The sequence below is a fragment of the Apis cerana genome, linkage group LG1, assembly GCF_029169275.1.
Source record: "Apis cerana isolate GH-2021 linkage group LG1, AcerK_1.0, whole genome shotgun sequence".
NCBI classification, from domain to species: Eukaryota; Metazoa; Arthropoda; class Insecta; order Hymenoptera; family Apidae; genus Apis; species Apis cerana.
The window spans coordinates 9,753,770-9,776,633 of record NC_083852.1 but is presented as its reverse complement, the minus strand read 5'-3'; the positions used below and the strand labels follow the sequence as shown (position 1 = coordinate 9,776,633).

Genomic DNA, 22,864 nt, shown 5'->3' with positions numbered 1-22,864 from the left:
AGAAACTCTCTCCCTCTCCCTCTCTCTCTCTTTCTGTCTCCGTCGAAACGAGCGCGTTAACCGTTACGCGGTTAACGCTCTCTCTGCATTGTTTTGAACCAGTCGTGCACGCTAGGACGATCAAACTTTCGACTATGAGTAATCCGCGCCATTTGTTGGCGAGGAAATTTTATTTCGCGAACCTGTTAGGGGAAGATTTTTATCATTGAAACTCTTCGTCAACTCTTCCACAAGGGGAGGAACAAGTACAAGGGAACGTAACGCGAAGCATCGTTTCCTTTTTTTTTCCTTTTTTCTAGAGCTTAAGAGAAAATAAGGAGAAAAGGCGAGGGATAAAGGGAATCGGGACCTTTTAACCGGAGAAGCGATGAAATTCGGGCAAACGATCTGTTTGACCTACTCGATATTCGTAAAAAAAAGAAAAAAAAACAAATTTTCGGACAGAGAGGGATATTGCTTATTTTAATCTTCCGTTATCTCTTTACAAAATGAAAAATATTTAATGATATAGAGTCGAGTGCAACAGTTGCGCGAGATCCGATTAAAGGCTTACTGTCGCGTACGCGCCAACACTGATGGTTCACGGATGCCTCTGCTATACTTGTAAGAACTTTTTTTTCATCGCAATTCATGAATGACTCGTTCCACTGGTTTCCCGTAACGACGACAATAACGATGGTCAAAGAAAATTGAAAGAAAATCGTTACAGATTATCGTTGTTGTTTCAGGTCAACGATACAACTTACAGATAGATTTTTATTTTCTGATTAAACGTTTGAAGAAAGAAACGTTCTTTAAATTGTAATAATAATAATAATAATGTAATGTATCCTTCCCCATATTACCGATGAATTTTACGAGCTTCTTGCATTCGACGTTTCTTAAAAGGATAGGAATGTATTTTTCTCCTCCTTGAAATCCGTGACACCTTCCCTTTATAATTGATTGCGATTGACCACCAACGCAATTGACCGATTTATTCTCGTCGTCTCGTTATTACAAATAAATAAATAACCCATAAATACGGATAGATTTCATTTTTGTTTCAATAAGAGGAACAACGCAATAAGAGAGAGAGAGAGAAAAAAAAATCTATTCTTGCTCAATTTTCGTCCGTATACGCATTCGAAAAAAAAGAGAGAGAGAGAGAAAGACAGAGAGACAGAGAGAGAGGAAAAAAGGGGTGCAACGTTCACCAGGTCATGCAAAATCGATATAACGCGATATACATTTCATGCGGAGTATCCTATAGGCCCTGCCATTCTCTCCTTCTCTCTCGCTCTCTCGTGATCTCGTGCAGGAAACGAAGTAGTAAGCGCGAGAGTTGCAAAGTAACGTAATTCAAGAACAACAACAATTTAGATTTTATACCGGTGATTATACACGGAGGGGTATCGTTCGAGGGATTTCCTCGCGTCGTGTCGAGGAGGCAAAAGAAAAGAGAGAATCCGTGGAAATAAAAAGTCGTCCACCCCCGTTTTCGTGAAATTGCATCGCGTTTTCCATTAATAATACGTTACGACATATTAAGGTACGATCGAATAATTGCGGCTTTATCCCAGGGTATCGCGTCGATCGTCGACGATACGAATAAACTCTCTCTCCTGCTCGAAGAACTGGAAGAAGAAGAAGAAGAAGAAGAAGAAGGAGAAGGAGAAGGAGAACGAACACGAGGGACGATAATGGAAGTTAGGCGAAGAATGCGCCGTTGCGTATCGAGCGCATTACGAAATTACAATTTAAGCGAGGTTGAGCGGAAGAGCGATCGGAATGGCGCGAAAAGTGGGATGAGAGAGGCCTGGTTGACGCTGGGCGGAAGAAACAAGCGAGGGAGGAGGAGGAGGGAAGGGTGGTGTAGCGCGCGAGCTTCCGATTTGTCCCCGGCTTTCCAATATTCTTCTCGGTCGCCGATTGGAGATCGAATTGTCCGTTAATTGAAATGATTAATTGTCTCACCTCTGGCGGGGCCCTGGTCGAACGCGTTCGCGTTCCCGTGATTGCTTATTTACAAATAGGAAATTCGAAAATGTGCAGAATCGCGCGCGGTCCTGCCGACTGAGCGGGAACACGCGCGACGAGCGGAGAGAAAGAGAGAGGGCGAGCGAGGAGGGGGTGAGGAAGGGACACTCGACACTCGTTTCTCGCGCAACAGAGATCGAACACGGAAACACGAGGGTTAGAGGCGTGAACACGGAAAGAGAGGGAGAAAGAAAGAGACAGGTTGTACACGTATTACGCGCTTTGGTGGTGGTAGTGATGGTGGTGGTGGTGGTGGCGGCGGTGGTGGTGGTGGTATTCGTGGAAAGGGGGTGGTGTAACTCGGATACTCGCTCGCTCACCGAGTTTCTACCGGTGGGGGTGGCCTGAGGGGGGGGCGAGATGGAGGCCATACGAGGGCCGCAATATCGTAGGATATTACGAATTTGCTATTTTCCGCGGCGGCCGAATTGAAACTGGGATTGTTAATTACTCGGTGATTATCGCAGGCAGAATCGAAGTCGCGCCGAAATTGCAGAAATCGAAATTACTTTCACGATCCTTCTTCTCTTTCTATCTCCCTTTCTCTCCCACGCCTCCGTGCGCCAGCGCGATAACAGCGTATTCGCTCTCTCTTCTCGCTCTTCGTTCCGCGCTTTAATCGTACGCAGTTTCTAAACACGGAACTGCGTTTAAAAAGACGTGCGTTAAAAAGAATAAAGACCGAGTTGAGAGAGAGAGAGAGAGAGAGGGAGAGCGAGCGGGCAAATTGAAATTCGTAGATGCGGTGCGGGTGCACGCTCGGCCAATTGGAATGCAGAATCATACCGGAAATGCCGAGTAATGCACCAATCAGAATCTGGGAATAGTTAGAGGCCCCGGATGATTAGGAATGCGCGCAATAACCTCTGATTAATGTGATCAGTGTATGATATATGCCGTGTAGCGTGGCACGGTGGCGTCGGTGGCGTCGGCGGCCTCGGTGGCGTCGGTGGCTCGTTGCTCCATCCTTTGGCTCCGCTTACATGAATACCACCCCCTCCTCCATTTCGCTCGCCATCCTTCCCTCTCTATCTTGGCTCGCTTCCGTCCAAACGTGCCACTCCTCCTCCCATCTTTCTCTATCTGCCACGAATTTGCGCTCCGCTCCTCTCCCCCCTCCGATCCTGGTTCAACGCATCCATCCTCGTTGCGAACGCGAACAGGAGTTGCTCGTGCTCCTCCACCACCCTTCTACGATTATACGCGCCTTACGCGCATCTACGAACGCGCGTGTACGTGTGTTCACGCAAATTCCGCGCACAAATTCGCACGTGTGTGTGTGTGTGTGTAAATACACTCCTCCTCCTGCGTATGTATACCTAGAACGAATAACAGGGAGGGAGAGAGAGATTCATATTGCTATGTGCGCGCGTATAATATATCTCCGTCCACGAACGAGGAGGGAGGGGGCGAGTATAGTTTGTGCAAGAGCTTGGTCGGTCGCAAACGAGAGAACACCGAGCGTGGGGTTCGTAGTTGAATCAGGGGGAGGGGGGGTTAAGGGAAACAGGGTGCTGCGCGCGTGTGCTGCTTGCCGCCGCTGCACCCGCGCTTGGATGAGGGGGAAGGGGGTAGTATGCATTTACATAAATACATAACGCGGGTGCATACAATGTTAGTGCTATGCTGTCAATTCTACCCTTGCAGCGAGGCAATTCTGAGTTATGCCAGAACGCCATGCCCTATGACGGGCCTTCCCTCCGTAGTATGCGGCTGGGTACCCTTCGCGCGCGCTTACCCGTATGTTTGTGCCTACCCCGTGCTCTCACCTCCCCCCGCTCGCGCCTCTCTCTCTCTCTCCCTCCACCGCCTTCTCCCACCCTCTCTCTCTCTCAGCGTGATTGCAACATTCATCTTTAAAGTTTCCTGGGCGAGATACGAGACGGGATGGATCGTCTTCCCGCTTTTTCCCACCTTTCCCTACGAGCAACCATGGATTCCACGGATGGAAATGAACGTGGATTACTTTATCTATCGCGTTGTTGTCGTTGAAAGAATTATCGTATATTGTTAAGTGCTCGATGGAGATCGATCTGGTGAAATATATACGTGTATACGTTTTCATCACGCGCGTATGATAAGATATTAATCGAAACTGTTTGTCCGAGCCAGGGTATGAATGAACGATTCATGCGGCTATCGCGTGAACGCTGTCGTTTGTTTCGATGTGTTCCTTTTAACCACCACGATTCCGAGGAAAAATCGTAAAAAGAGGAGCGTGTAATCCTGATGACCCGGGGGAATCTTCGAGACCCTCCCCTCCCCACCGTTGCTCGAAAAAGAATTGGCGAGAAACGAAGTTAACGATTCGAACGTGGTCTCGGCCGGTTTTGAAAAGGGACGGGAGCCAGGCTTAATCGAAACGCGGGGAATTGAAAGCCGGGGGTACCTTCGACTCTTTGCCGGGGACCGCAGAGCCCATTAAACGCGCCGCCACTTACGCTTACATAATAATAATGGTGAATAACGAGAAAGCGTCTTTGTCCCGTTGCTTGTTTTTTTCCCATAGTTGGCCGTGCGAGGGGGTCGCGGGAGAGGGAGGGGGTAGTGGGTGGCACCGCTGCGAAATTAAAACTACTAAATCTCTTTTGGCGAGCGGTATAAAGCGACGTCGTGTCCCCTACCTGGGCTATATTTCTCGTCGGTGACGATAGAGAAGAACAACCGTGGCATTTCGCAGATGTATACGTACACACGCGTATATTTATTATTAATTCGTTCTTGCTGTATATTCATTTTTTTTTTTGGGGAAATTTTCTGCAGCACCAATAATATAACGCGACGATCATTGGATGTAATCGATCGAACACGATCGTTATCTAGGAAGGAATTGGGTGAAATTATTTGTTAATAGGGTAAACGGTGACCGGATGAGTTGATATCGATTTGGAAAAAATTTAAATTTAACGTCCGAGTTCGAACATCGAACAGCTTGGATATAATTGTTGAAAATCCGTACGCGTTTATGATTCGATCGCGTTGTTTCGCAAGATATCACGATCGTTCTTCCGTTTCGTCTAAATCCAATCATATTTGTCCTTTTCTGTTCCAGGTGAGTACGATGACAACGTGTTGCGTTCTCGCGTCTCGAGATCTCTGCGACAACGAAGCTTACTCTAGGTACGTAGTGTAATCTCCCTTGGCTGTGCGCGGACCGGATTAAACCGTAACGATTAATAACAAAAAGGGAGAGATTTCTCGGTCGCTCGATACCGAAACATCCGAGAAATTTCAAGGGGATACATTTTTAATCCCCGTTCCTTTCTGTATAGAACGGTGTGTTCTAAACTATTCACGAGGAATGCTCGAATTCGCGGCGGAAAATCTTAAAATATGTTATACTTGCCACGCCATCGGTCAAAGGTCGCGAACAACTTTCCACGATATTAACCCGCTTTCCTTCCCGCCTGCTCCCGTTTCACCTCGCCGTTCCAACTCGCGATATTCGAAATACGATCCTTCACTCCCTTTTCCCAAATAGATTCTGCGTATCGTTCGTCGCCCCCCGCTTAACAATCGCGTCTCGCAATAAGCTGGAACGACGATAAAACGAAATCTTAGTATCCGGATCATCGGATCCTGTCCTTCGATCCGATTAAAAGGGATCGTGTCGTTAATTCGTAAGAGGGAGAATTTTTCACGATTCCTCGAACCGTGTTTATCGCCTCTTCTCTTTTCGATAAATTTGGGGAGAGGGACGGAATATGAATATTTCATATTGCCGGCAGATCTGACTCCTGATAAAGTTCAACGCGAAAAGTTTGAATTGGCCCGGGAAACACAATCAGGTCATAGAATTTTTAAACGGGAATTCTTTATCTTTTATATATACATCGACGCTCCCCGTTTCTCGTTTTCGCCTCGCACGAAGTGTACGAAGGATCGATGCATTTTTGATGTAACGCGTACACGGAAAGTGGTTATTACGACATATCTTCTGGTAAAGTTTATATAAACAAATAGGGGAAGGGGAGGGGCAGAGGATTTCCTAATCACGCGGAGGCCACGTGCATTCTCTCGCGTGGAGAGAGAAAGAATATTTTTATCTGCGCGGAGTAGCTATCCTAAACGTATTATTCCCCTCGTTCGAAAAAAGAGGAAGATACGAGTATCGAGGACCCGTGTCTTTTTTTTCTTCAACTCTGACAAACTTCTGAAACCGCGCAACGTTACAACATGGGCGAAAATTCGTCTCGGGATGCGTTTGCATGGCACACATCCGAACGTCGGGTCCAACGGAAACAAATATAAAACACGAAATATATATTAATGCCTGGCAGTTTCTTCGCTGGTGTATCCCGCCGCCGAGATAGCGAGAGTCTGGGGGGAGGAGAAAAATATCGTATGAATCATTTATCAGTCTGCTGGCTGCGTCTGCGTCCGTTCACGTGTGTACGTGTGCGTCCTTCGTGCGAGCCGCGTCGACGCCGATGCTCGGCGAAGAGAGAGACACACATCGTCCCCTCCTCCTCCTCCCAACTCACGCGCGTATCTTACGAGCAGACGAGCGCGATCTTACGAGAAATTGCTTTTTTTACTCGACCATAACCGTTCGTCCGGCTTTTCTCCTCCACCGCTCCGGCGGTATCGCCCGCGAAATTCGAATTTCTCGCACGCTTCCCCCCTTTGGTGCAATCGATTCGTCGATCAATAGAAACTGAAAGTAGTGTGAACGGCTCGATCTCGTTCAACGATATCCAACCTCTGTTTGAATTGATAGAGCAGGAAAAAAGTTTCGAGAAAAGAGTTGCGTTACTTGGAACACGTATAGAGAAAATATATATATATATAGAGAACGCTCGATTAAGATGGAAGGGGATCGTCGTGGTGTCAGCAGGCGAAGTAGCGTTAAACGGGTCGCGATTTAATCGAGCAACATCAAAGGCGATTCAGGGATATTCCAGTATTGGGCGAGAAGGCGGGGCAGCGAAGAGATCGATTGATATTTCAGCTTTGCATTTTTTACACGTTCGACCTCCTTCGAGAGAGAGAGAGAGAGAGAGAGGGTGATTTTCGTCGGGGAATTTAAGAAGCGACCTCCAACGTTTATCGCGTGACTCGGCGAAATTTCCACTTCTCCCCGTTTTTTTAAACGTCTCAACGAACGCTCGTTAAACGCTCGAGGCATCGGACCGAAGTGTCGCGATTCTCTCCCTTCCCCCCCCTCCTCCCTCACTCGAAACGCTTTATTTAATCGCTCAGCCTCGGAGAGGAGGAGGAATCCCCAGCCTCCTTCAAACATCCTCCCCCTTCGCGAATACAGCCGCGAATATAAAAAAAAAATCCTAGAGAGCCGTGTCGTTCGTGTCGCGCGCGTTGGAATCGGGGAAGGAGAGCGGGAAGGGGGAATCCCGGATACGGAATCGAAGCATCCCGCCACCGGTAGCGGACGCTTTATTGCGATTTTTATATTTCATTCCAGTTGGGGTCCAGCCCGATCAAAAGCACTCTGCAGTATGCATGGGGACTCCGATCCACCTTTGGTACTTTGGTCGTGGGCGCGGGGGAGAGAGGGAGGGAGGGGGGGGCAAGAGGATAGACCGGTGGAGGATGAACGTCTCGTCGGCCCGACAAAGATCGACTGTCCGCTCGTTCGTTGCTGCTTCGAGGGATGGTAGTAGATGGTGGTAGTGCGGGGTGGTGTTGCGTAGGGTGGTTGGGAGGGATGGACGGCCGCGAGTGGAGGGAGAGGAAACACCAATTTTTCACCCTCGAATAAAATTATTATCGACGAATGAGTAAGTGGGTTGCAGGTTATCGGGTGGGGGGAGGAGGGGGAAGCGTGACGGCGGAAGGGCCGGAGGGGAGGCTCGCGATGTATGGCGTTTGAAAAAGCTCGCGGCAGCGAAGGCGAAAGAAAGAGGGGACAACGCGGCCGCCCGGCCGCGAGAGAGAAAGACCGCGCGGCCGGCTATTTTTAATATTTAAAATTTAATTTACAAAATGCCACTGGCTGCCCTCTTCCGCGTCCGAGGCTGCTGCTCTCCCTCTCCCTCTCTCTCTTTCTCTCCTACCCTCTCGAGCGCACCCTCGAACGCAATCGTTACGGTTTCGCTCGCTCCACGACCCGTTCTGTTTCGCACTCCCTCTCTCTCCTCGCCCCCTCTTTCTTTCGCCGCCCCGCCGCTTCCGCCACCCTTCGAGCCTCTTCCCTTTAAACCTCTTTCGCTCTTTCGACACGCTGACATCCTTTTGTCCGCTCTCTCTCTCTCTTCTTCCGTCGATCACGTGAAGGGAGAGAGAGAGAGAGAGAGAGAGAAAAGAAACGGCAAAGTCTTAAACGAAACGATGGAAAATCCGATTGCTCGGCTGCGTTATCTGTGTTATCTCGTTCCGGATCGCGGAGAAGGGGGAAGCGAGGAGGATGAGAAAAGTCAGGGCGAGGAAACTACGTTTTACGAGCAGTTTTATATATACACTCGATCGTAGCCCTCTCTCTTTTTGTTCCTCGTGCGCTCCTTCTTCGAAGAAGGGCCCGGAGGGCGATTATTTGCGCGCAACATCGGTGTCATTGTTATCGTCGTTGCCGTTTCTCCCGGTCGTTATTGCCATCTCGCGCTATGACAATTCCACTTTTATCGATCGTTCCGGCCGGACGACGACTACGACGACGACGACGACGACGCGACGTACCCGCGCGTCTCTATCTTCTTCTTCTTCTTCTTCCTTCGCCTCATCCACCCTCCCGCGTCGTTCTGTTTACGGTGCTCGTCGCGAGGGAGATAGCAGGCGCCTCGGCGAAACTTAAGCGGTCGTGTACCCTTAGGTATACGCGGCTGCCTTCGCGTGTACCTACATAATACGATGTAAGTTACGACGCGCCATGTAACTTTGGCACTTTGGACAATAGTCTCCTCCTTCCACGCCCGCTTCGCGCCTCCGACTCTTTCCTCGCTGCTCGTAGTACTACCTAGTGTACACTCTTTGCCGAGAGTGGAGGGTACGAACGACTGCTAAATACGAGAGCCCCTCTCTCTACGTACCTTCCTTTCATCCGCGATCGTATAACAGCTTCCTCGCTCGGGATACATTTTTCGATTCCACTCTCGTCGATTTCGAATCGATCGTGGCCATGGATCGATGGATAGACAGTGGATGTGGAATAGAATAGGCGAGTGGCACGCGGATAATTCGTACGTGACGGAGCGGTGTCGGAGTCGGTCAGAGGTCGGAGTCGTGAATCGCGGTGTTGGCGGTGAGTTAGTCGCGTCAGAGAAGCATTGAGGGGGAGGGGGTGCCCGTAGGTGGATGGAAGGGGGGGTGGGTCCGGCCTCAAACGAGCGACGTATCTCTAATCCAACGCCATAGAACTGACCGGTGCTATTTAGTCTGAATTGTATCGGGTAAAGCGAGTAGCGTGCAGCACCCACCACCATGGTGTAACACCGTGGCCCCTCTGTCGATCTCTCTCCACTCTTCACCCCCCAGAGTCGGTTCACAATCTCGCTCGCACTCACGCATCTCGAATACCCTTGTGCAACGTCCCTCGGCCTCGTTCTCTCCGTTCTCTTCGACCGTCCTCACTCACCCCCGTGGAATCAATTGCGGTCGCCATGACTACCGTAATGGAGATCCAGGACCAGGAGGGTGCCTTTTCCACGGGAGGTTGACCAAAGCGTATCCCGTAATGCCTACACGTCAGGACGAAATCAAAGACCGGGGATCCGACGCATCGTCGACCACCTCGATTCGTACGCGGCCAAACCTCCCCCTACTTCTCCTCTATCCACCCTCTCCTTCGCTTCACCCCTCGTTTCTCCTCTTATTGAGCTCGATCGCGCGGAAAGATCGGCCGCTTTTGACGCGGAACCGGAACGCGGCCGAGAATAAACGAATAAATTTGTGTCGCTCGTCACCGTCGCGATCCCTGCAAACGAGATTCCCCGCTATTCGAAGTACTAGGGGAAAGAGGGAGAGAGAGAGAAAATAAACGGAGGAATAACAGGGGGGAAAAGGATCCAATTTTTCTCTCCCGATCTACCAAGTGTAGATTCTTGGAAATAGGGAAGTTGCGAAATAGAGAGAAGGAAAGAGTATTTAGCGGAGAGAGAGATCGGGCCAGGGTTGGCCGAGGTGTACGCGCGTGTCTTGCCGACTCACGTAACGCGCGTATCCGACAAAAGGCAGTTTGGGATCACGCGATCGGAACAGCCGGTATATATCAACCCTTTTCTCTGAAATCAAATTCAACTCGGCCCTCTTCCACCCTCTCTCTTGCCGTGCCTCCCGCTTCCTTTCTCTATCGGTTCCGCGGTTCTTCGTCATTACACTCTTCTCTCTCTCTCTCTTTCTCTCTCCGCTCTTCCTTTCTTCGTTCGTTCGTTCGTTCGTTCGTTCGTTCGTTCGTTCGTTCGTCAGCTCGTCCATTCGACCCACCGTTCTAGATGTAATTACATAATGGTTTTACGTGCACCCTCCTCTTCTCTTCGCTCCCTCTCCCCCCACCCCGAGAATTTGCTTTTCTGTCTGTTGCTCCGTCCTACCCCTTATAACCGTAGCCATCTATATCCTCTCCTCGTGTATACGCGTGCATACACAGGGAAACGGGCAAACAGGCAGCTAAGCGGACTGACGGTCAGGCCAGGCAGGCAGGCAGGCAGAAAGACCGCACGCATATACGCAAGCAGGCACGCACGCCACGCATCGACCCTCCTTTTCCACCCCCTCTCACCCTCCTCATCCCCCTCTTGATGCAACGGTAGAAATACGTAGCTCGCGGTTTATCAATATTGCACGGTTGCTTACACGAGGGAGGAAACAACGGAGAGAGAGAGAGAGAGAGAAGGGAGAAAAACAGCAGAGCTCTCGTTAAAAAACCTGTCATTATTCTCCTAGCCTCTTGGCGATGGTGCTCGTTGATCGGAAAAGTCGTTCATCCCCTTTCGGTCGTTAATGCCGGATGAAGGCGAGCAAGGAGGAATCGGGGAAACGTTTACCGGCCTTGCCAAGACTTACGCGCCCACGTTTCCCCTTTTCTTCTTTTTCTTTCATTCAACCCAGTTCAAAGTCGTCGGCTACTTTTTTTCTTCCTTTTGCACGATCGGCCATAAAAATTCTCTTCTTCCCGCGGGAAAGTGGAAAGTGCGCGCGTGAAAGAGAGAGAGAGAGGGGAGTGGAACGAGTGGACCGACGAGAAGTTGTTGCGCGATTCAAGAAGCGAAACGCGCGCGGCGAGAGAGGGGGAGGAAAAATCCTTCCTCCCGGGCTGGCGAAAGGGTTAAAACATAGGGGCCGATGAAAAATTCAAGAGGATTTCAGTGGCTGAAAAACATTGTTTAGCCCCCTGGTAGCTCCGGTCCGAGTAACCGGTTCATCTATTATTTCCGCGACACCGAGTAGACGCGTCATGCGAAACGTTGCCCGTCCGGCCTCCTCTTTCCTCCCTTCTTCCTCTTTGCAAGTTTGATCGCGCGGACAGCTTTCTTCGCGCTCGAATCATGGAATCTCGTTTCGTCTCTCTCATATATACATATATATATATATATATTCTCCATTTCGAAAAATCGAGAATCTTCCACCGTTTCATCGAGAAGAATAAGGATCGACAATTATAATCGGAGAGTTGTTCGTTCGAGGAAATAAGAGGAACGTAAATATGTATGGTGCGTGTAACGTGGCGCGGGGAGAGGTTAAGTCGGGACGACTCTTAAATCTTTTGAGGGAAGAGTAGAAACTCTATTTATTCTTCGAGCGAGGCTTCTAAAATTAGGCGAAAGCAGGAGCTAGAATCGATAGCAGCACCTAGTGGTAGTAAGGGTGGTGGTGGTGGTGGTGGTGGTGGTGGTGCGGCGGTGGAGACGGAGGAGGTTGGCGTATAGTTGGTGGTGGTGGTGTTGTTGTCGACGATGGTGGTCGTGGGGGTGTATCGTGGCGCGATATAGAGAAGGTCGGAGAGTAAGCAACAACGGCAGCCAACCACCCTGCCGCCCAACTAAATTAATCTAAGTAATTCATGTCGAAGTTTGTTCCGCCGCCTAGTGTATGCGTATGCGTGCCGCCGGCTCGACGTGTGCACGCGCTTTATAGTGTGTACACACACCGGCTACACTGTCTCACCTGCCGCGTGTGTGTATGTATATATGTACACGCACACACGAACTACGTAAATACCTACGACTCGCGCGACTCCTTCCCACGACTCGTTCTCGCAGCCGCCACCACCACCACCCGACTCTTCTCGCCAATTTTACGCCGTTTCGCTTTTTCGCTCGTCCTTCCTTTTTTTCTTCGTTCCGCGTCGAGTGCCAACATTATTCTCCTCGATACGAGATAAATCAAGACGGACCGATCAAATCTTTTTCGTACGCCTTCTTCAAATTACTCCGCCGATATTTCGATTCGACGCGTAAAATCGGCGGGAGAAGTTCGGGTAAAAGGATCGAAGAGGGCAGGGACTCTCGAGAAAAGACTTGAATTGGGAAAGGATGGAAATCGCCTTGCTGCGAATTGGGGTGAAATTAATTCTCCGTTCTTGCGCGCGGATATCGATAAATTTGTCACTCGACTCGAAATTGAACTCAAATCCGGCTATTGATAACAACAACGGTATTTTTATCCGTTTAAATGAATAAGAAATATGTATATTGGAATTATCGTACGGAAGAGATTTGGTCGAAAGGAGGTATCGAGAAAGAAAGTTTCCATTCGATGAGATCGTAGGTGCACGCACGCAGGCAGGCAGACAGCACGCACGTTCACTCTAGAATCACTCGAAATAGTTTGCCACGTTTTGCCGCGTCTGGCCGTGGCTAATGGAGAGATTTTATCGCAGTCGATGATAAAGTGGCGGGACAGTCGTCGAGCCACGCGTTCGTTCAAAAGCTCTCCTCGAGAATGGTTGGTCGAGGGTAAACATCGGCTGGGAAGTTTCTTGGAAACTCGGCCTTGAATGTCTTGCGCGTTTCTTGCATCGGATATCGCCGTGAACTCGTGCGTCACGCAGAGAAGAGGAGAGGAGAGGAGACTGTCCGCGAGAAACTTTTCTCGTTATCGACCTGTGCGGAAACGCGCCTCTTTTCCTTTGCAATTTACGCGTCCGATCCTTTAATCGTTTGAGAAAATATACTCGCAAAGCAATAGCAAGACTGAAAAACAAATGCTACCTAAACGCACCAAACTTCGACGATGTACGATTACCTCGAGTTTCGACGATTCCCCGACACATTATTTCTTCCTCGCTCGCTCTCCCCTTATATCCGTCCTCGTCCATCGAAACTCGAGCTCGGGACAATTTCTAAAGATCGTTATCTTGATCGTGAGAACTCCAACGTCGATTCCCCACGTGCTAAAATTTAAACTCCTCTCCTTTTTCTACAACGGCAAACACAATCGTCCATTAATGGTAATCGCTTGCAAGATCTCGACCATTATTGAGATAAAACGGCCATTTCATCCGCAAATTATCGCGTGTAAGAGAAAAAATTGGTCGCGATATTTATAGTTGCGTTTGGCATCGCCTTTCGAGTTCGCTCATGCGAGAAAATACATCGCATCCAGTTTTCGAAACTGGACTCGGAATCCACGCGTATACATACACACACACACACACGTGTCGACTCTCGAGGCATGAATGGACGCGTTGGAGACGCGGAAAGTGGCATTCACCGAGGTCTCGCGATCTCGTAGGAGGCGAGGAATCGAGTTACCGAGTTGAATGGTCGCGTTCACGAGATTTCGCGTGACGCGTCCTCCTCCCGTTAAGTTCGAGAACCGTTAATTATAATCGGAGGATTCGTCGGGGAGGAGAGGCGCGGCCCCTCTCTCTCTCTCTCTCGCTCCATCTGATTTACGAGGACAAAACGACGGAACTGATTTAGAAAATGGTCGATTCGTATCTTCGGAGCCGGGGCGGTGGTCGTTGCCTCGCCTATAAATAACCAAGCTCTCTCTCTCCCTCTCTCTTGCTCCCCGTCAGGTAACCTCGAGTTTGTGTGATCGAGTGATTCTCGCGAAGGCGCGAGAAACCGCGGCCGATAATCACGCGACATTTTTGCGACGCTTCCTTACCGTCAACGTTCACCTCGTCGACTCCAAACGTTGGCGTCGTTGGCCAATTCTTCGAACCTTTCCTTCTCTCTCTCTCTCTCTCTCTCACTCCTATTATTATCGCGTATTATTCGATCAACGCGTTCAAAAGCGGAGGATTAAAGCGGGCCGACGTATCTTCGCGGTTCAGACGACGGAGAGGGGAAGGAGATTTGGAAGGAGAGATCGATCCCCGCGAATTAAAGCCCCCGTCTCGTGTTATTAAGTGAGGGCGGGGGAGGGAATTTGTTCGCGACTTACGACATCGCGGCGGAACGTTGATCGATCGAGGCGCTCGCTCGAATCGTGAACGGAGGAATGTATTGTTTAGGCGAGGCGTATCGATTCGAGAAACAAAGGCCTCCTATTTTCCCCGCGCAAAAAACCCGCGTTTACACTTTTAACGCGATTTTTAAACGACCACCCCCGCTTTAACGACCGATCGAGGTAACTCGATATATCCGGTATTATACACCGACCGACTTTCTAAACTCGAGAATTAATTTCTCTTCTCGAAGAATAGGAGGGGAGGGAGACGGGGGGAGAGAGAGAAAGAAACGGTAATTCGATTGAAGCGTCCAAGAAATGATTAAGGAGGGACGGTCGAATTCCGTTCCAACGATTCCCCTCCCCCTCAACAGTGTCCCGTTAAGAAGAAGTATCCCCCTCCCCTCCGTTCGCTCTTCTTGAGCGGACGCTTCTGCATCGAAAGTGGGGACAAAGCGATAAGTACGTGTTACGTGTTACGCGCGTGTCAGCCGCACCCATCGAGCCCTCGCGGCTTTTACGAACGAGAGAAGAAAAATGACGGTGGGGGAAATAGATATTAGCTAACGGGTCTAACTGGCCCCCTCCTCCCCACCCGTGGCTATATATATATCTGTAAAACGATTCTCGAAAGCCTCCACCCGCTTTAGGGTGCGGCGATTCCCAACCCGACCGCTCTTTTCTTTCTCCTCCCCTTCCCCCCTGTTCGCTCCTTCTTCACCCCCTTTCAACTCGCTCGCCATTCTTCCCTTTCTTCTCCTTCGCGATCTTCCTCGTTGCCCCCACCCGCTCTCGATTCATCGTCGATTTCTCACCCTCTCGTGAAACAAGCAGTTCGCGTGACCGACCGAGGAGAATAGGTGGCTCGCAAGGTGGTTTGCCGTGTCCCCGTCTGAAAAATCAGCTATGCCTCGATGTCGGGGAACAAATTGACCGCGAACGAGGCTCTCTCTTTCTCTCTGTTTCTCCAACCGAGTAATCCCAACGAATGTATTTATCGTTCTGATAATCGAAAAAAGAAAAGGGAAGTTGTGCCTCGGAAGGGATGCTTATCCAAGGATAAAAGAAAAAAAGAATCCGTAGGGAATTAGATCGAAATTCTCGTTCATTTTGAGATGCTCAGTTTGAAATCTCGTTGAAAAGAAACGATCAAGCGAGAAATCGAAGAAATGGGGGAGTGCTCGAAATACCGTACGAGCGTGGAACGCAGAGGATGTGCAACTTTTACGAGTTAATTTTACGGCACGCCCTCGAATCCGTCAAAAATTTGCTCGCAAAAGGGGGTTTAACGAGCGTACGCGTCGCGAAACCAGGATCTAGTCCCCTCCAGACACCTTTAAACTTGGTCGGCTAAATGGTGGGGAAAAACGAGGAAGGAAAACTTGCGGCCGCAACAACCAACCGACCAACCAACTCCTCCCCTACTTCCGAGGCGGGCGCGACACGCGTGGCGGATGAATGAATGGATCGCGGAGAGATCTCCGGGAAAAATTCTTGTAACGTGGAATACGGGAGATATCGGTAGAGGAATGCTTATTTTTTCGTTTTTTCCTCCGAGACACGGTTCGTCCTCTCGCAGGGAGGGTTGTAAGCGGAATCAGCCGTCGTCGCTTGTCAACGAGTGTTGCTTGTGGACGAATTATTTATTTATTTTTATTTTTCGTTTTTTCCTCTGCAGGAGAGCATAGGGGGTAGCGATGGCGGAAAAGTAGGAAATCCTGTCGAAAAGATTAGAACACGGCCGCGCCCGTGTCCAAGTAATACCAGTCGGGTAATATCTCACCATTAGGCATAATCATCCCCTTACACATCCGACGAGCACATCCACCGGAGTCAGCCAGGCCCCCTAATGCCTTATAATTTATAACTCACCCCCATCTCCGCCACCTCGTCTATCCCGCCCATCCAGCCGCCTGGCCTTCTCCTTCTCTTCTCTCTTCGATACGGTGTCTGAAAAAAGAAGAAAAAATGTTAAAAAGGGGGAAAAGGGGAAATCGCGTTCGTGAAAAAATGATTTTCGGATTTCGAATGATTCCGCTCCCTTCTAAGAATCCAATCACCGGTCCAAAAATGTTGAAACGCGCGTTGAAAAATGAATGCCAGAGTCGAGCATCTGAAAAAAAAAAAAAAAAAGAAATGTTACACGCGTTAGAAAAGGGGAAATTTTTCAGTTCCCTTCTAAGAAATGATGAAATGCGTGAAAAGTGAATGCCAGATCGGGAAATTATTTTTAACTCGAGGAAACGTCTCTTCGAAACGAATGTAAAAAAAAAAAAAGAGAAGAAAAGAGAAAGATTCGATATAATTCTCTCTCAGTTAGGGAAAAGAGATTACCAGATGACTGTTTATCACGAAAAATACTCGTTATATTCGTGGGGGAAAAAAAAAAGAAAAAGATTCGAAATTAAATCGCGAGACGAGGAAGAAAGAGACGTTCACGCGAGACAACGGAATGGAATCGCAATATCAACATGGACGATAGGACGAAAAGAACACGGTTTACACGGTACTTCGTTGGTAAAAATTTTCTCGATCCGATTCGATCCTCCTTTTCTTTTCTTTTTCCCTCACACGTCGCAACACACCCTTTTTCTATCTATTCTCCCCCTCCTCCTATCATAAATCGGAAAAATCGTCTTCTCAAAAAAAAAAAAAAAAAAAAGGAAAAAAGAACCACGGAAGATGACGACGACGTAATAATTATCCACCGTGGTACACACAAAACAAGTCTGAAGAACGTACACGCGCGGCTATATTACTCTCGAAATTTCGTAGGAGGGGGTTGGCTCGGTCGATCAGCATTTTAAAATAGAGCTATTTTTAATTATGTCGGCTTGGTGGTGCTATGCTCGGTGATCCGCGGTGTGGAGATGGATAGATAGATGGAGGACAGCGAGCGAGAATCCCGAGAGAAAGAGCGAGAACGAAGAGATGGAGAGAGAGAGAGAAAGGAAGGACGGTCCTCCTCCTCCTCCTCCTCCTCCTCTCTCCGCATCGTCTCTGTCGCGAAGCTGGTCGCGGTTGCGTTCCTCGTATTCGTGCGTTTATCCACCTACGGCACGACATATTAAAAATCCGCGCGCGCGGAGTTGTACCACTACTCCTGGCTCCCGATCTTTTCCGCAAACACGGAATTATATGTAAGCCCTAAGACATAGACAAAGGGCGGAGCGCGGCAAGCTAGGTTCGTTCCGAGCGTGCTTCATTTCTCTCTCTTCCTCTCCCTCTTACTACCCTCCCCTGCCCCTTCCCTAGGATATATATGCCTACGTACGCCAGAGGCGCGTGTACAGAGGCGAGACCGTGTCATCTATGTACGTCCTGTATGCCCCGTTTTGCCCCTCGAAAACGTTAAGCTTGGCAGCCGGTACACAAGGCCTTAAGCCGCATCGTCGCCGATCCCCTGGCCCCTTTTAACCACCCGTCCATCCCTTAGTCCGGCTCCTCTCCTCTCCCTCCTCCCCTACCTTGTCTCCTCGTCGGTCCTCGTCGCGGTGTTGCGCGATACATCGAGCCCCACGAGCTATCCGGCGGGCACTGCTCTTACCGCCTTAATGCATTCGGCAAACATTCGCCAAGCGTTGCGAACGGGTCTTTATTTACACTACGGATTCTTTTCGTTCGTGCAGAGGAGGGGGCCGCCATCTCCTCCTCCTCGATCCGTTTTCCTTTTTTTGCGCTCGTGCTCCCTCCCCAACAAATATGCTTCGTTCGTTCGTTCGTTCCATCTTTGGTTTCGTCGACGAGTCGAATCTATGCATCCGGGATGGGACGATGGGATCACTGGAAATTGATCCCTCGGTGAATAATATCGTCTGAGAGAGAAACTTTAATCGAGAGTAAATAGATTCCAAGAGAGATTCCCTCCTCCCCGGTTATTATTAGTCGACGTGACGAGAATATCGCGGTCCCGGGTTAGAAAATAACCCCCGGTAATCGGTTAATTTCGCCTCGAGAGGGGCTTTCGATTCGTCTCACCGTTCTTGCTTTCCTTCTCTCTTCCGATTAAACGATCAAATCCCTAAATTTTTCCTTGTAATTTTTCCTTTCTTTCTACGTCGCGTTAATTACATCGCGTGGAAATCGACTGAAAATCGCGAATCCGATCAACGGTTAATCGTCTTTTCGTTCCAGAATTTCGCACTTGCTTAACGTTACGTTAATCCTTACGTTACGACGACGGCCAATTATTTTTCCGCGGGGACTTTTCACTGCAATCGCGGGAGAAGAGGGAAAGGAAACGGGACACGTATAGATCGAATGTTTTATTCAACGTCTCCTCCATCTCGAGGAAGAAACGGCCCACGTTTTGTTTAAATCGTAACCGGCTTATCGGCTCGGAGAATCGCCAGCGCTTTCTTTTTCCTTTTTTTTTTTTTTTTAGACATCGTTCCAATCCGTTCCCATTCTCCACTCTCATTATCGACGCTAAGATTTCCCGCTTCGACTTTTCGCTCTGCCCTCTTTCGCGCCCTGGAGAGGAGGAGGGAAGGAGCGACGAGCAACAGAAGGGAGAGAGAGAGAGAGAGAGGTATACACGTTCGAACGCAGCGAATCCGACGCCGTGCGGCAAATTTGACGTATTGCATGCGCGTCAAATTGACGTACGTCAACGTGCCGCTCTGCTCCCTTCCCCCTCTTCGCCTCCAATATACGTTTTGTTCTAATACAGCGCGCGTTATAGGGGCATAAAAATCGCACCCCGATCGAGGAAACATTATCGGGTGTATCGTTGGTGAAAAATCGGAGAGAGGAGAATGTCTTAGAAGGGGGGATGAATCTATTGTAGTGGTGAAAAAAAAAAAAAGAATAATTAAAATAAAGAGATGTTAAGTTATTTGAAAAAAAAAAAAATAGGTCGAGTCTAATATCTTCGGGATGAGATTAAAAATTTCATTTTTAATGGGGACACTACTCCGTCTCCGGTGTTACGCCGCCTCTCGAGTCTCTCGACTCGATGGAGTGTTAGGAAAAATTGTAACGAATTTAAAATTCGTATAAAAATTAGTTATTAAGGGAAGTGACGTCTCTATACATTCGTCTCGTCGAACGTACAACGTCGAATTCGAACTTTTTTTTTTCTTTTATAATTTCTAAAAAAAGGAAGAACACACGATATCGAATATTGAATCGAATTGAATTTAGAGGGATGATTTTTAAAAACAATTAAATTAAATATGAATATGCATCGTTTCGTCGAGCGAGAGGAGAACTCGGGAGGGGAAATTAAGAATGAATTAATTATTTATGTTAATTTAATTTTACAAGCAATTTTAAAAGAAAAGCAAAAACGTAAAAAAACACCAGCTTCGCTCGCAACTTTCTCGAGTTATTCGCGATCACAGATCAAAGTTCGTAATCCTTGAACACGCATTGTCAATTTTAAAAAACGTCAAATATATATATATATATATATATATGTGTGTGTGTGTGTGTGTCGTTATTTTTTACGGAATCAAAGAAATCCTAATTCTACAACAAGCATCGACAAGACGAGCATCGACAAGCAACGTTCGAAAGCTTTTCTACGTTCGTATTATATAAACGATTCCCTAAAAAATTCACCGCTGAAATAATTAAAATCTCCCGTTTTTCTCGTCGATTACATTTTTGTGCGGTTCTACGCATGCCGACGATATCATATCGTGGTAAATTAATTCGTTTCGATTTAAAAATAAAAAAAAAAAGAAAAAAAAGAAAAAAAAGGGAAAAAAAGGAAAGGAAAAAAGGGGAGGGGGAGGAAAAAAGAGGGGAGAAAAAAGGGATTATAAAAGTTTCGTGGCAATGCCGTTGGAATTAAATGTGGAAAATTACATTTAAATTAATTGTTTTCGTGGCAATCGCGTACGATCCGCCGTTTTCCCCCGTTCGCGCCAACCGCGTTGTTCCTCGGTACACTCGGGGCTTCAACTCGGGGCCGGCCTGTAAATCATCGAGACGAATAAAATGCGCGTACGTGGAATTCCTGAAGCGAAATCCGCACGGTTATTTTCGATCGTTACGCATCGGTTGCAAGACGTTAAAAACTTCTTCTTCGCGGAAACGTGTGAGATTTCTTCTTCTTCTTCTTCGAGAGAGAAAGAAAAAACCGTATCAATCGTATCGTATCGCGTCGCGTCTCGTCAACGGAGATAGAGTGCTAGCCGTGCGCGACGAGAGCGAGAGAGAAAGATGGAAGATTCGCGCTCCGAGCGAACCGGTCGGCAGGCGAGGGATAACGCGATGCAATGGAAATCAAGCGCAACCCCTTACCGCGGATTGGGTATATACGAACCATCGGCCGCCGATGGAAGCCATTATCTTGATATGCTGGCCGAGCATCGAACCGCGCTCTCCTCCTCGTAGCCGTATAATTAAAGTTGCTCGCCGGCAAGAAAGAGAGAGAGAGTAAATGCACGCGTACTCGCACACGAACCTACTCTCTCTCTCTCTCTCTCTTCGAGCCTCGTACACGCGCCCTGATTCCAATTCCACTTCTTCCTTTTCTTTCTTTTCTCCTCCCAAAGACACGGGGGATACCGAATCGGTCGATGCGGTCGCGCCTCCCTTTTCTTCTTCTCCTTCCTCCCGTTCGAGCAAGAGGGGTGAGGGCTTTTCTGGACGATCTTGATCGCGGTGGCCTACCACGTAGGCGACGCGTAAAATAGGACGGGGAGGAGGAAGGAAGGAAGGAAGGAAGGAAGGGTGTCGCCTAATAGCGGCAAATTACGCCTTCTTACTTCTTCCGCGGAACACGCGGTGAAGAAGTGCGGTGGTGTGGTTGGTTGGGTAGGGGCCGGTCGCCTCTCTCCGTTTTTATTTCCACCGTTTCGTCCATCCCTTTCCTTCCCTCCCTTCCTTTCTCTCCCTCTCCCTCTCTTTCTTTCTTTCCTTTTTTTTCTTTTTTTTTTTTTAAGTATTCCGCTCAAGAAAAACAGCCATTAGCGAGAGTTTTCGCTTTTCGCGCAAAACTTTTACTCCGTCCCGTAAATTCTCCTCCCTTTCTTTCCCCTGCGAGGCGGGTGCCGCGAGAGCGCGAGGGAAGAAGGATGACGAAAGTGTGCGGCAAGGGAGGAGGGCAGAAACGAAACGGCCGGGGGGAGGGGGAGGGGGAGAGTTAACCGGCAGAGAAAGGGGGAGGAGGGGGAGGAGGAGGAGGACTAGGAAGCGAGGAAAGCGAGGGAAAGGGGGGAGGCGGAGAGAGGGCGGGTGAGAAACTCGAGCGAAACTCCAACTTTCGTCCGCATTTTTCATCGTCTATAAATTCTTATTTATATGCGACGCCATGTTTCCTTTCGATTAGAGCGCGCGCTCGAGCCTGCCAGCCGGGCTTCCCAGAGATATCGAGGCAAATTTGTCAAAGCGTTTTGCGGCACACGGATCGCGGAATCGGCCGCCCCGACGTCGTTCGAACGCAACGAAATTGCCAAAGTTGCGAATATTCGTCGCTGTAAAATTAATGCATCGCGCTTTATTCGCGCTTGACTCTCGCCCTCCCTCCTCCTCCTCCTCCCTCCCTCTCCCTCTCTTTCCACACGGTGCAGTAGTATATAAGTGTGCTGCCGACTGTTCCGTTTCTCCCGATTTCCCCCCCACCTCCGCTGGGATTCCCTCGCTCGGTCATTTTCTCCCTCTTGGACTCTGTCTCTTTCCCTCTCCCTCCTTCCCTCCCTCGTTTAACCCCTCGCGCTCTTCACCCATCTCCGAAGCGGACGAGAGCGAGTAGATAGGCGCATTTACGCCGACGAGCCAGGCTTACGTTCCTGTACGAGTGTATTTACGTAGAATTCGATAGTACGCTCGATGCGAGGCATCCTCGCACGAAGGGTAGAGGAGAGAGAGCTATCGAATAGGTCATTAATCAAACCACACCCTCGCGAATAGGCACGATATACCGGGCGTCTTTCGCGAAAAGTATCGTCACCCTGCACGTCGTCCAAATTCAAGTTTTTCGAGGCCAAAGAACGCCTCGAGAGACAGGTGGGATACACCCGTTTCTCGTTACTCCCGAGTGTCTAAAATTAGAGGAGCGTCAACCAGGCTTCTTCTCTTCGCCTGGCCACCACCACCCTTCCCCCTTCAAATTTTGCCCGCGTAGCGCGTTCTTAGCTTAGTGGAGTGGCTGCTGGACCCCGGTAAACGCGGTTTCGCGGTGCAAATTTTCGAGAAACTTGCAATTTCGAGCGGCGAAATCTCGAAGGAGGAAGAGTCGTAATCCAGGAGCCGCGGCGCAAAAGTCGCGTGCGTACGGGCGCGAGCGGCGGAGAAGGGTGGGTCGAGCTGAAAGAAGTGGCGCGATTCCGATTGCGGTGCAGGGAGCGCGCACGAGGGGTGGCTTTCGAATTAGCGTATTTGAAACTTGGTATACACCGCTCGATGGCGCGGCACAGTTGCCAAGTGACGTATTATAATATTTCATCCCCGTGGCGCGCGGTTACGCACACCACGCCGACCGTTAAAGTGTGCACGCGATTGTGTGCGAGCGGCCCCGCGCTCTCGGGGTAGGCTGCTGCTGCTCCACCCCTTTGCGCGCGTAATACGGGCACACAGCCGTGCCAGCCGCGTTTTACGTCTC

General features: G+C 49.2%; 1 protein-coding gene across 8 annotated transcripts in view; it reads left to right on the top strand.

Annotated features, from left to right (window-relative positions):
* Window positions 1–22,864, top strand: part of LOC107993719 (protein bric-a-brac 2-like) — a 208,467-nt gene that overhangs the window by 122,921 nt on the left and 62,682 nt on the right. For 4 of the 8 annotated variants that reach the window (XM_028669277.2, XM_028669275.2, XM_062082365.1 and 1 more), the window contains one exon: window positions 5,072–5,139. The exons of the other annotated variants lie outside the window; for them this stretch is intronic. In XM_028669277.2, coding sequence (XP_028525078.1) covers window positions 5,072–5,139 — 68 coding nt within the window. The remainder of the gene's footprint in view (window positions 1–5,071; window positions 5,140–22,864) is intronic. 8 annotated transcript variants of the gene reach the window in all.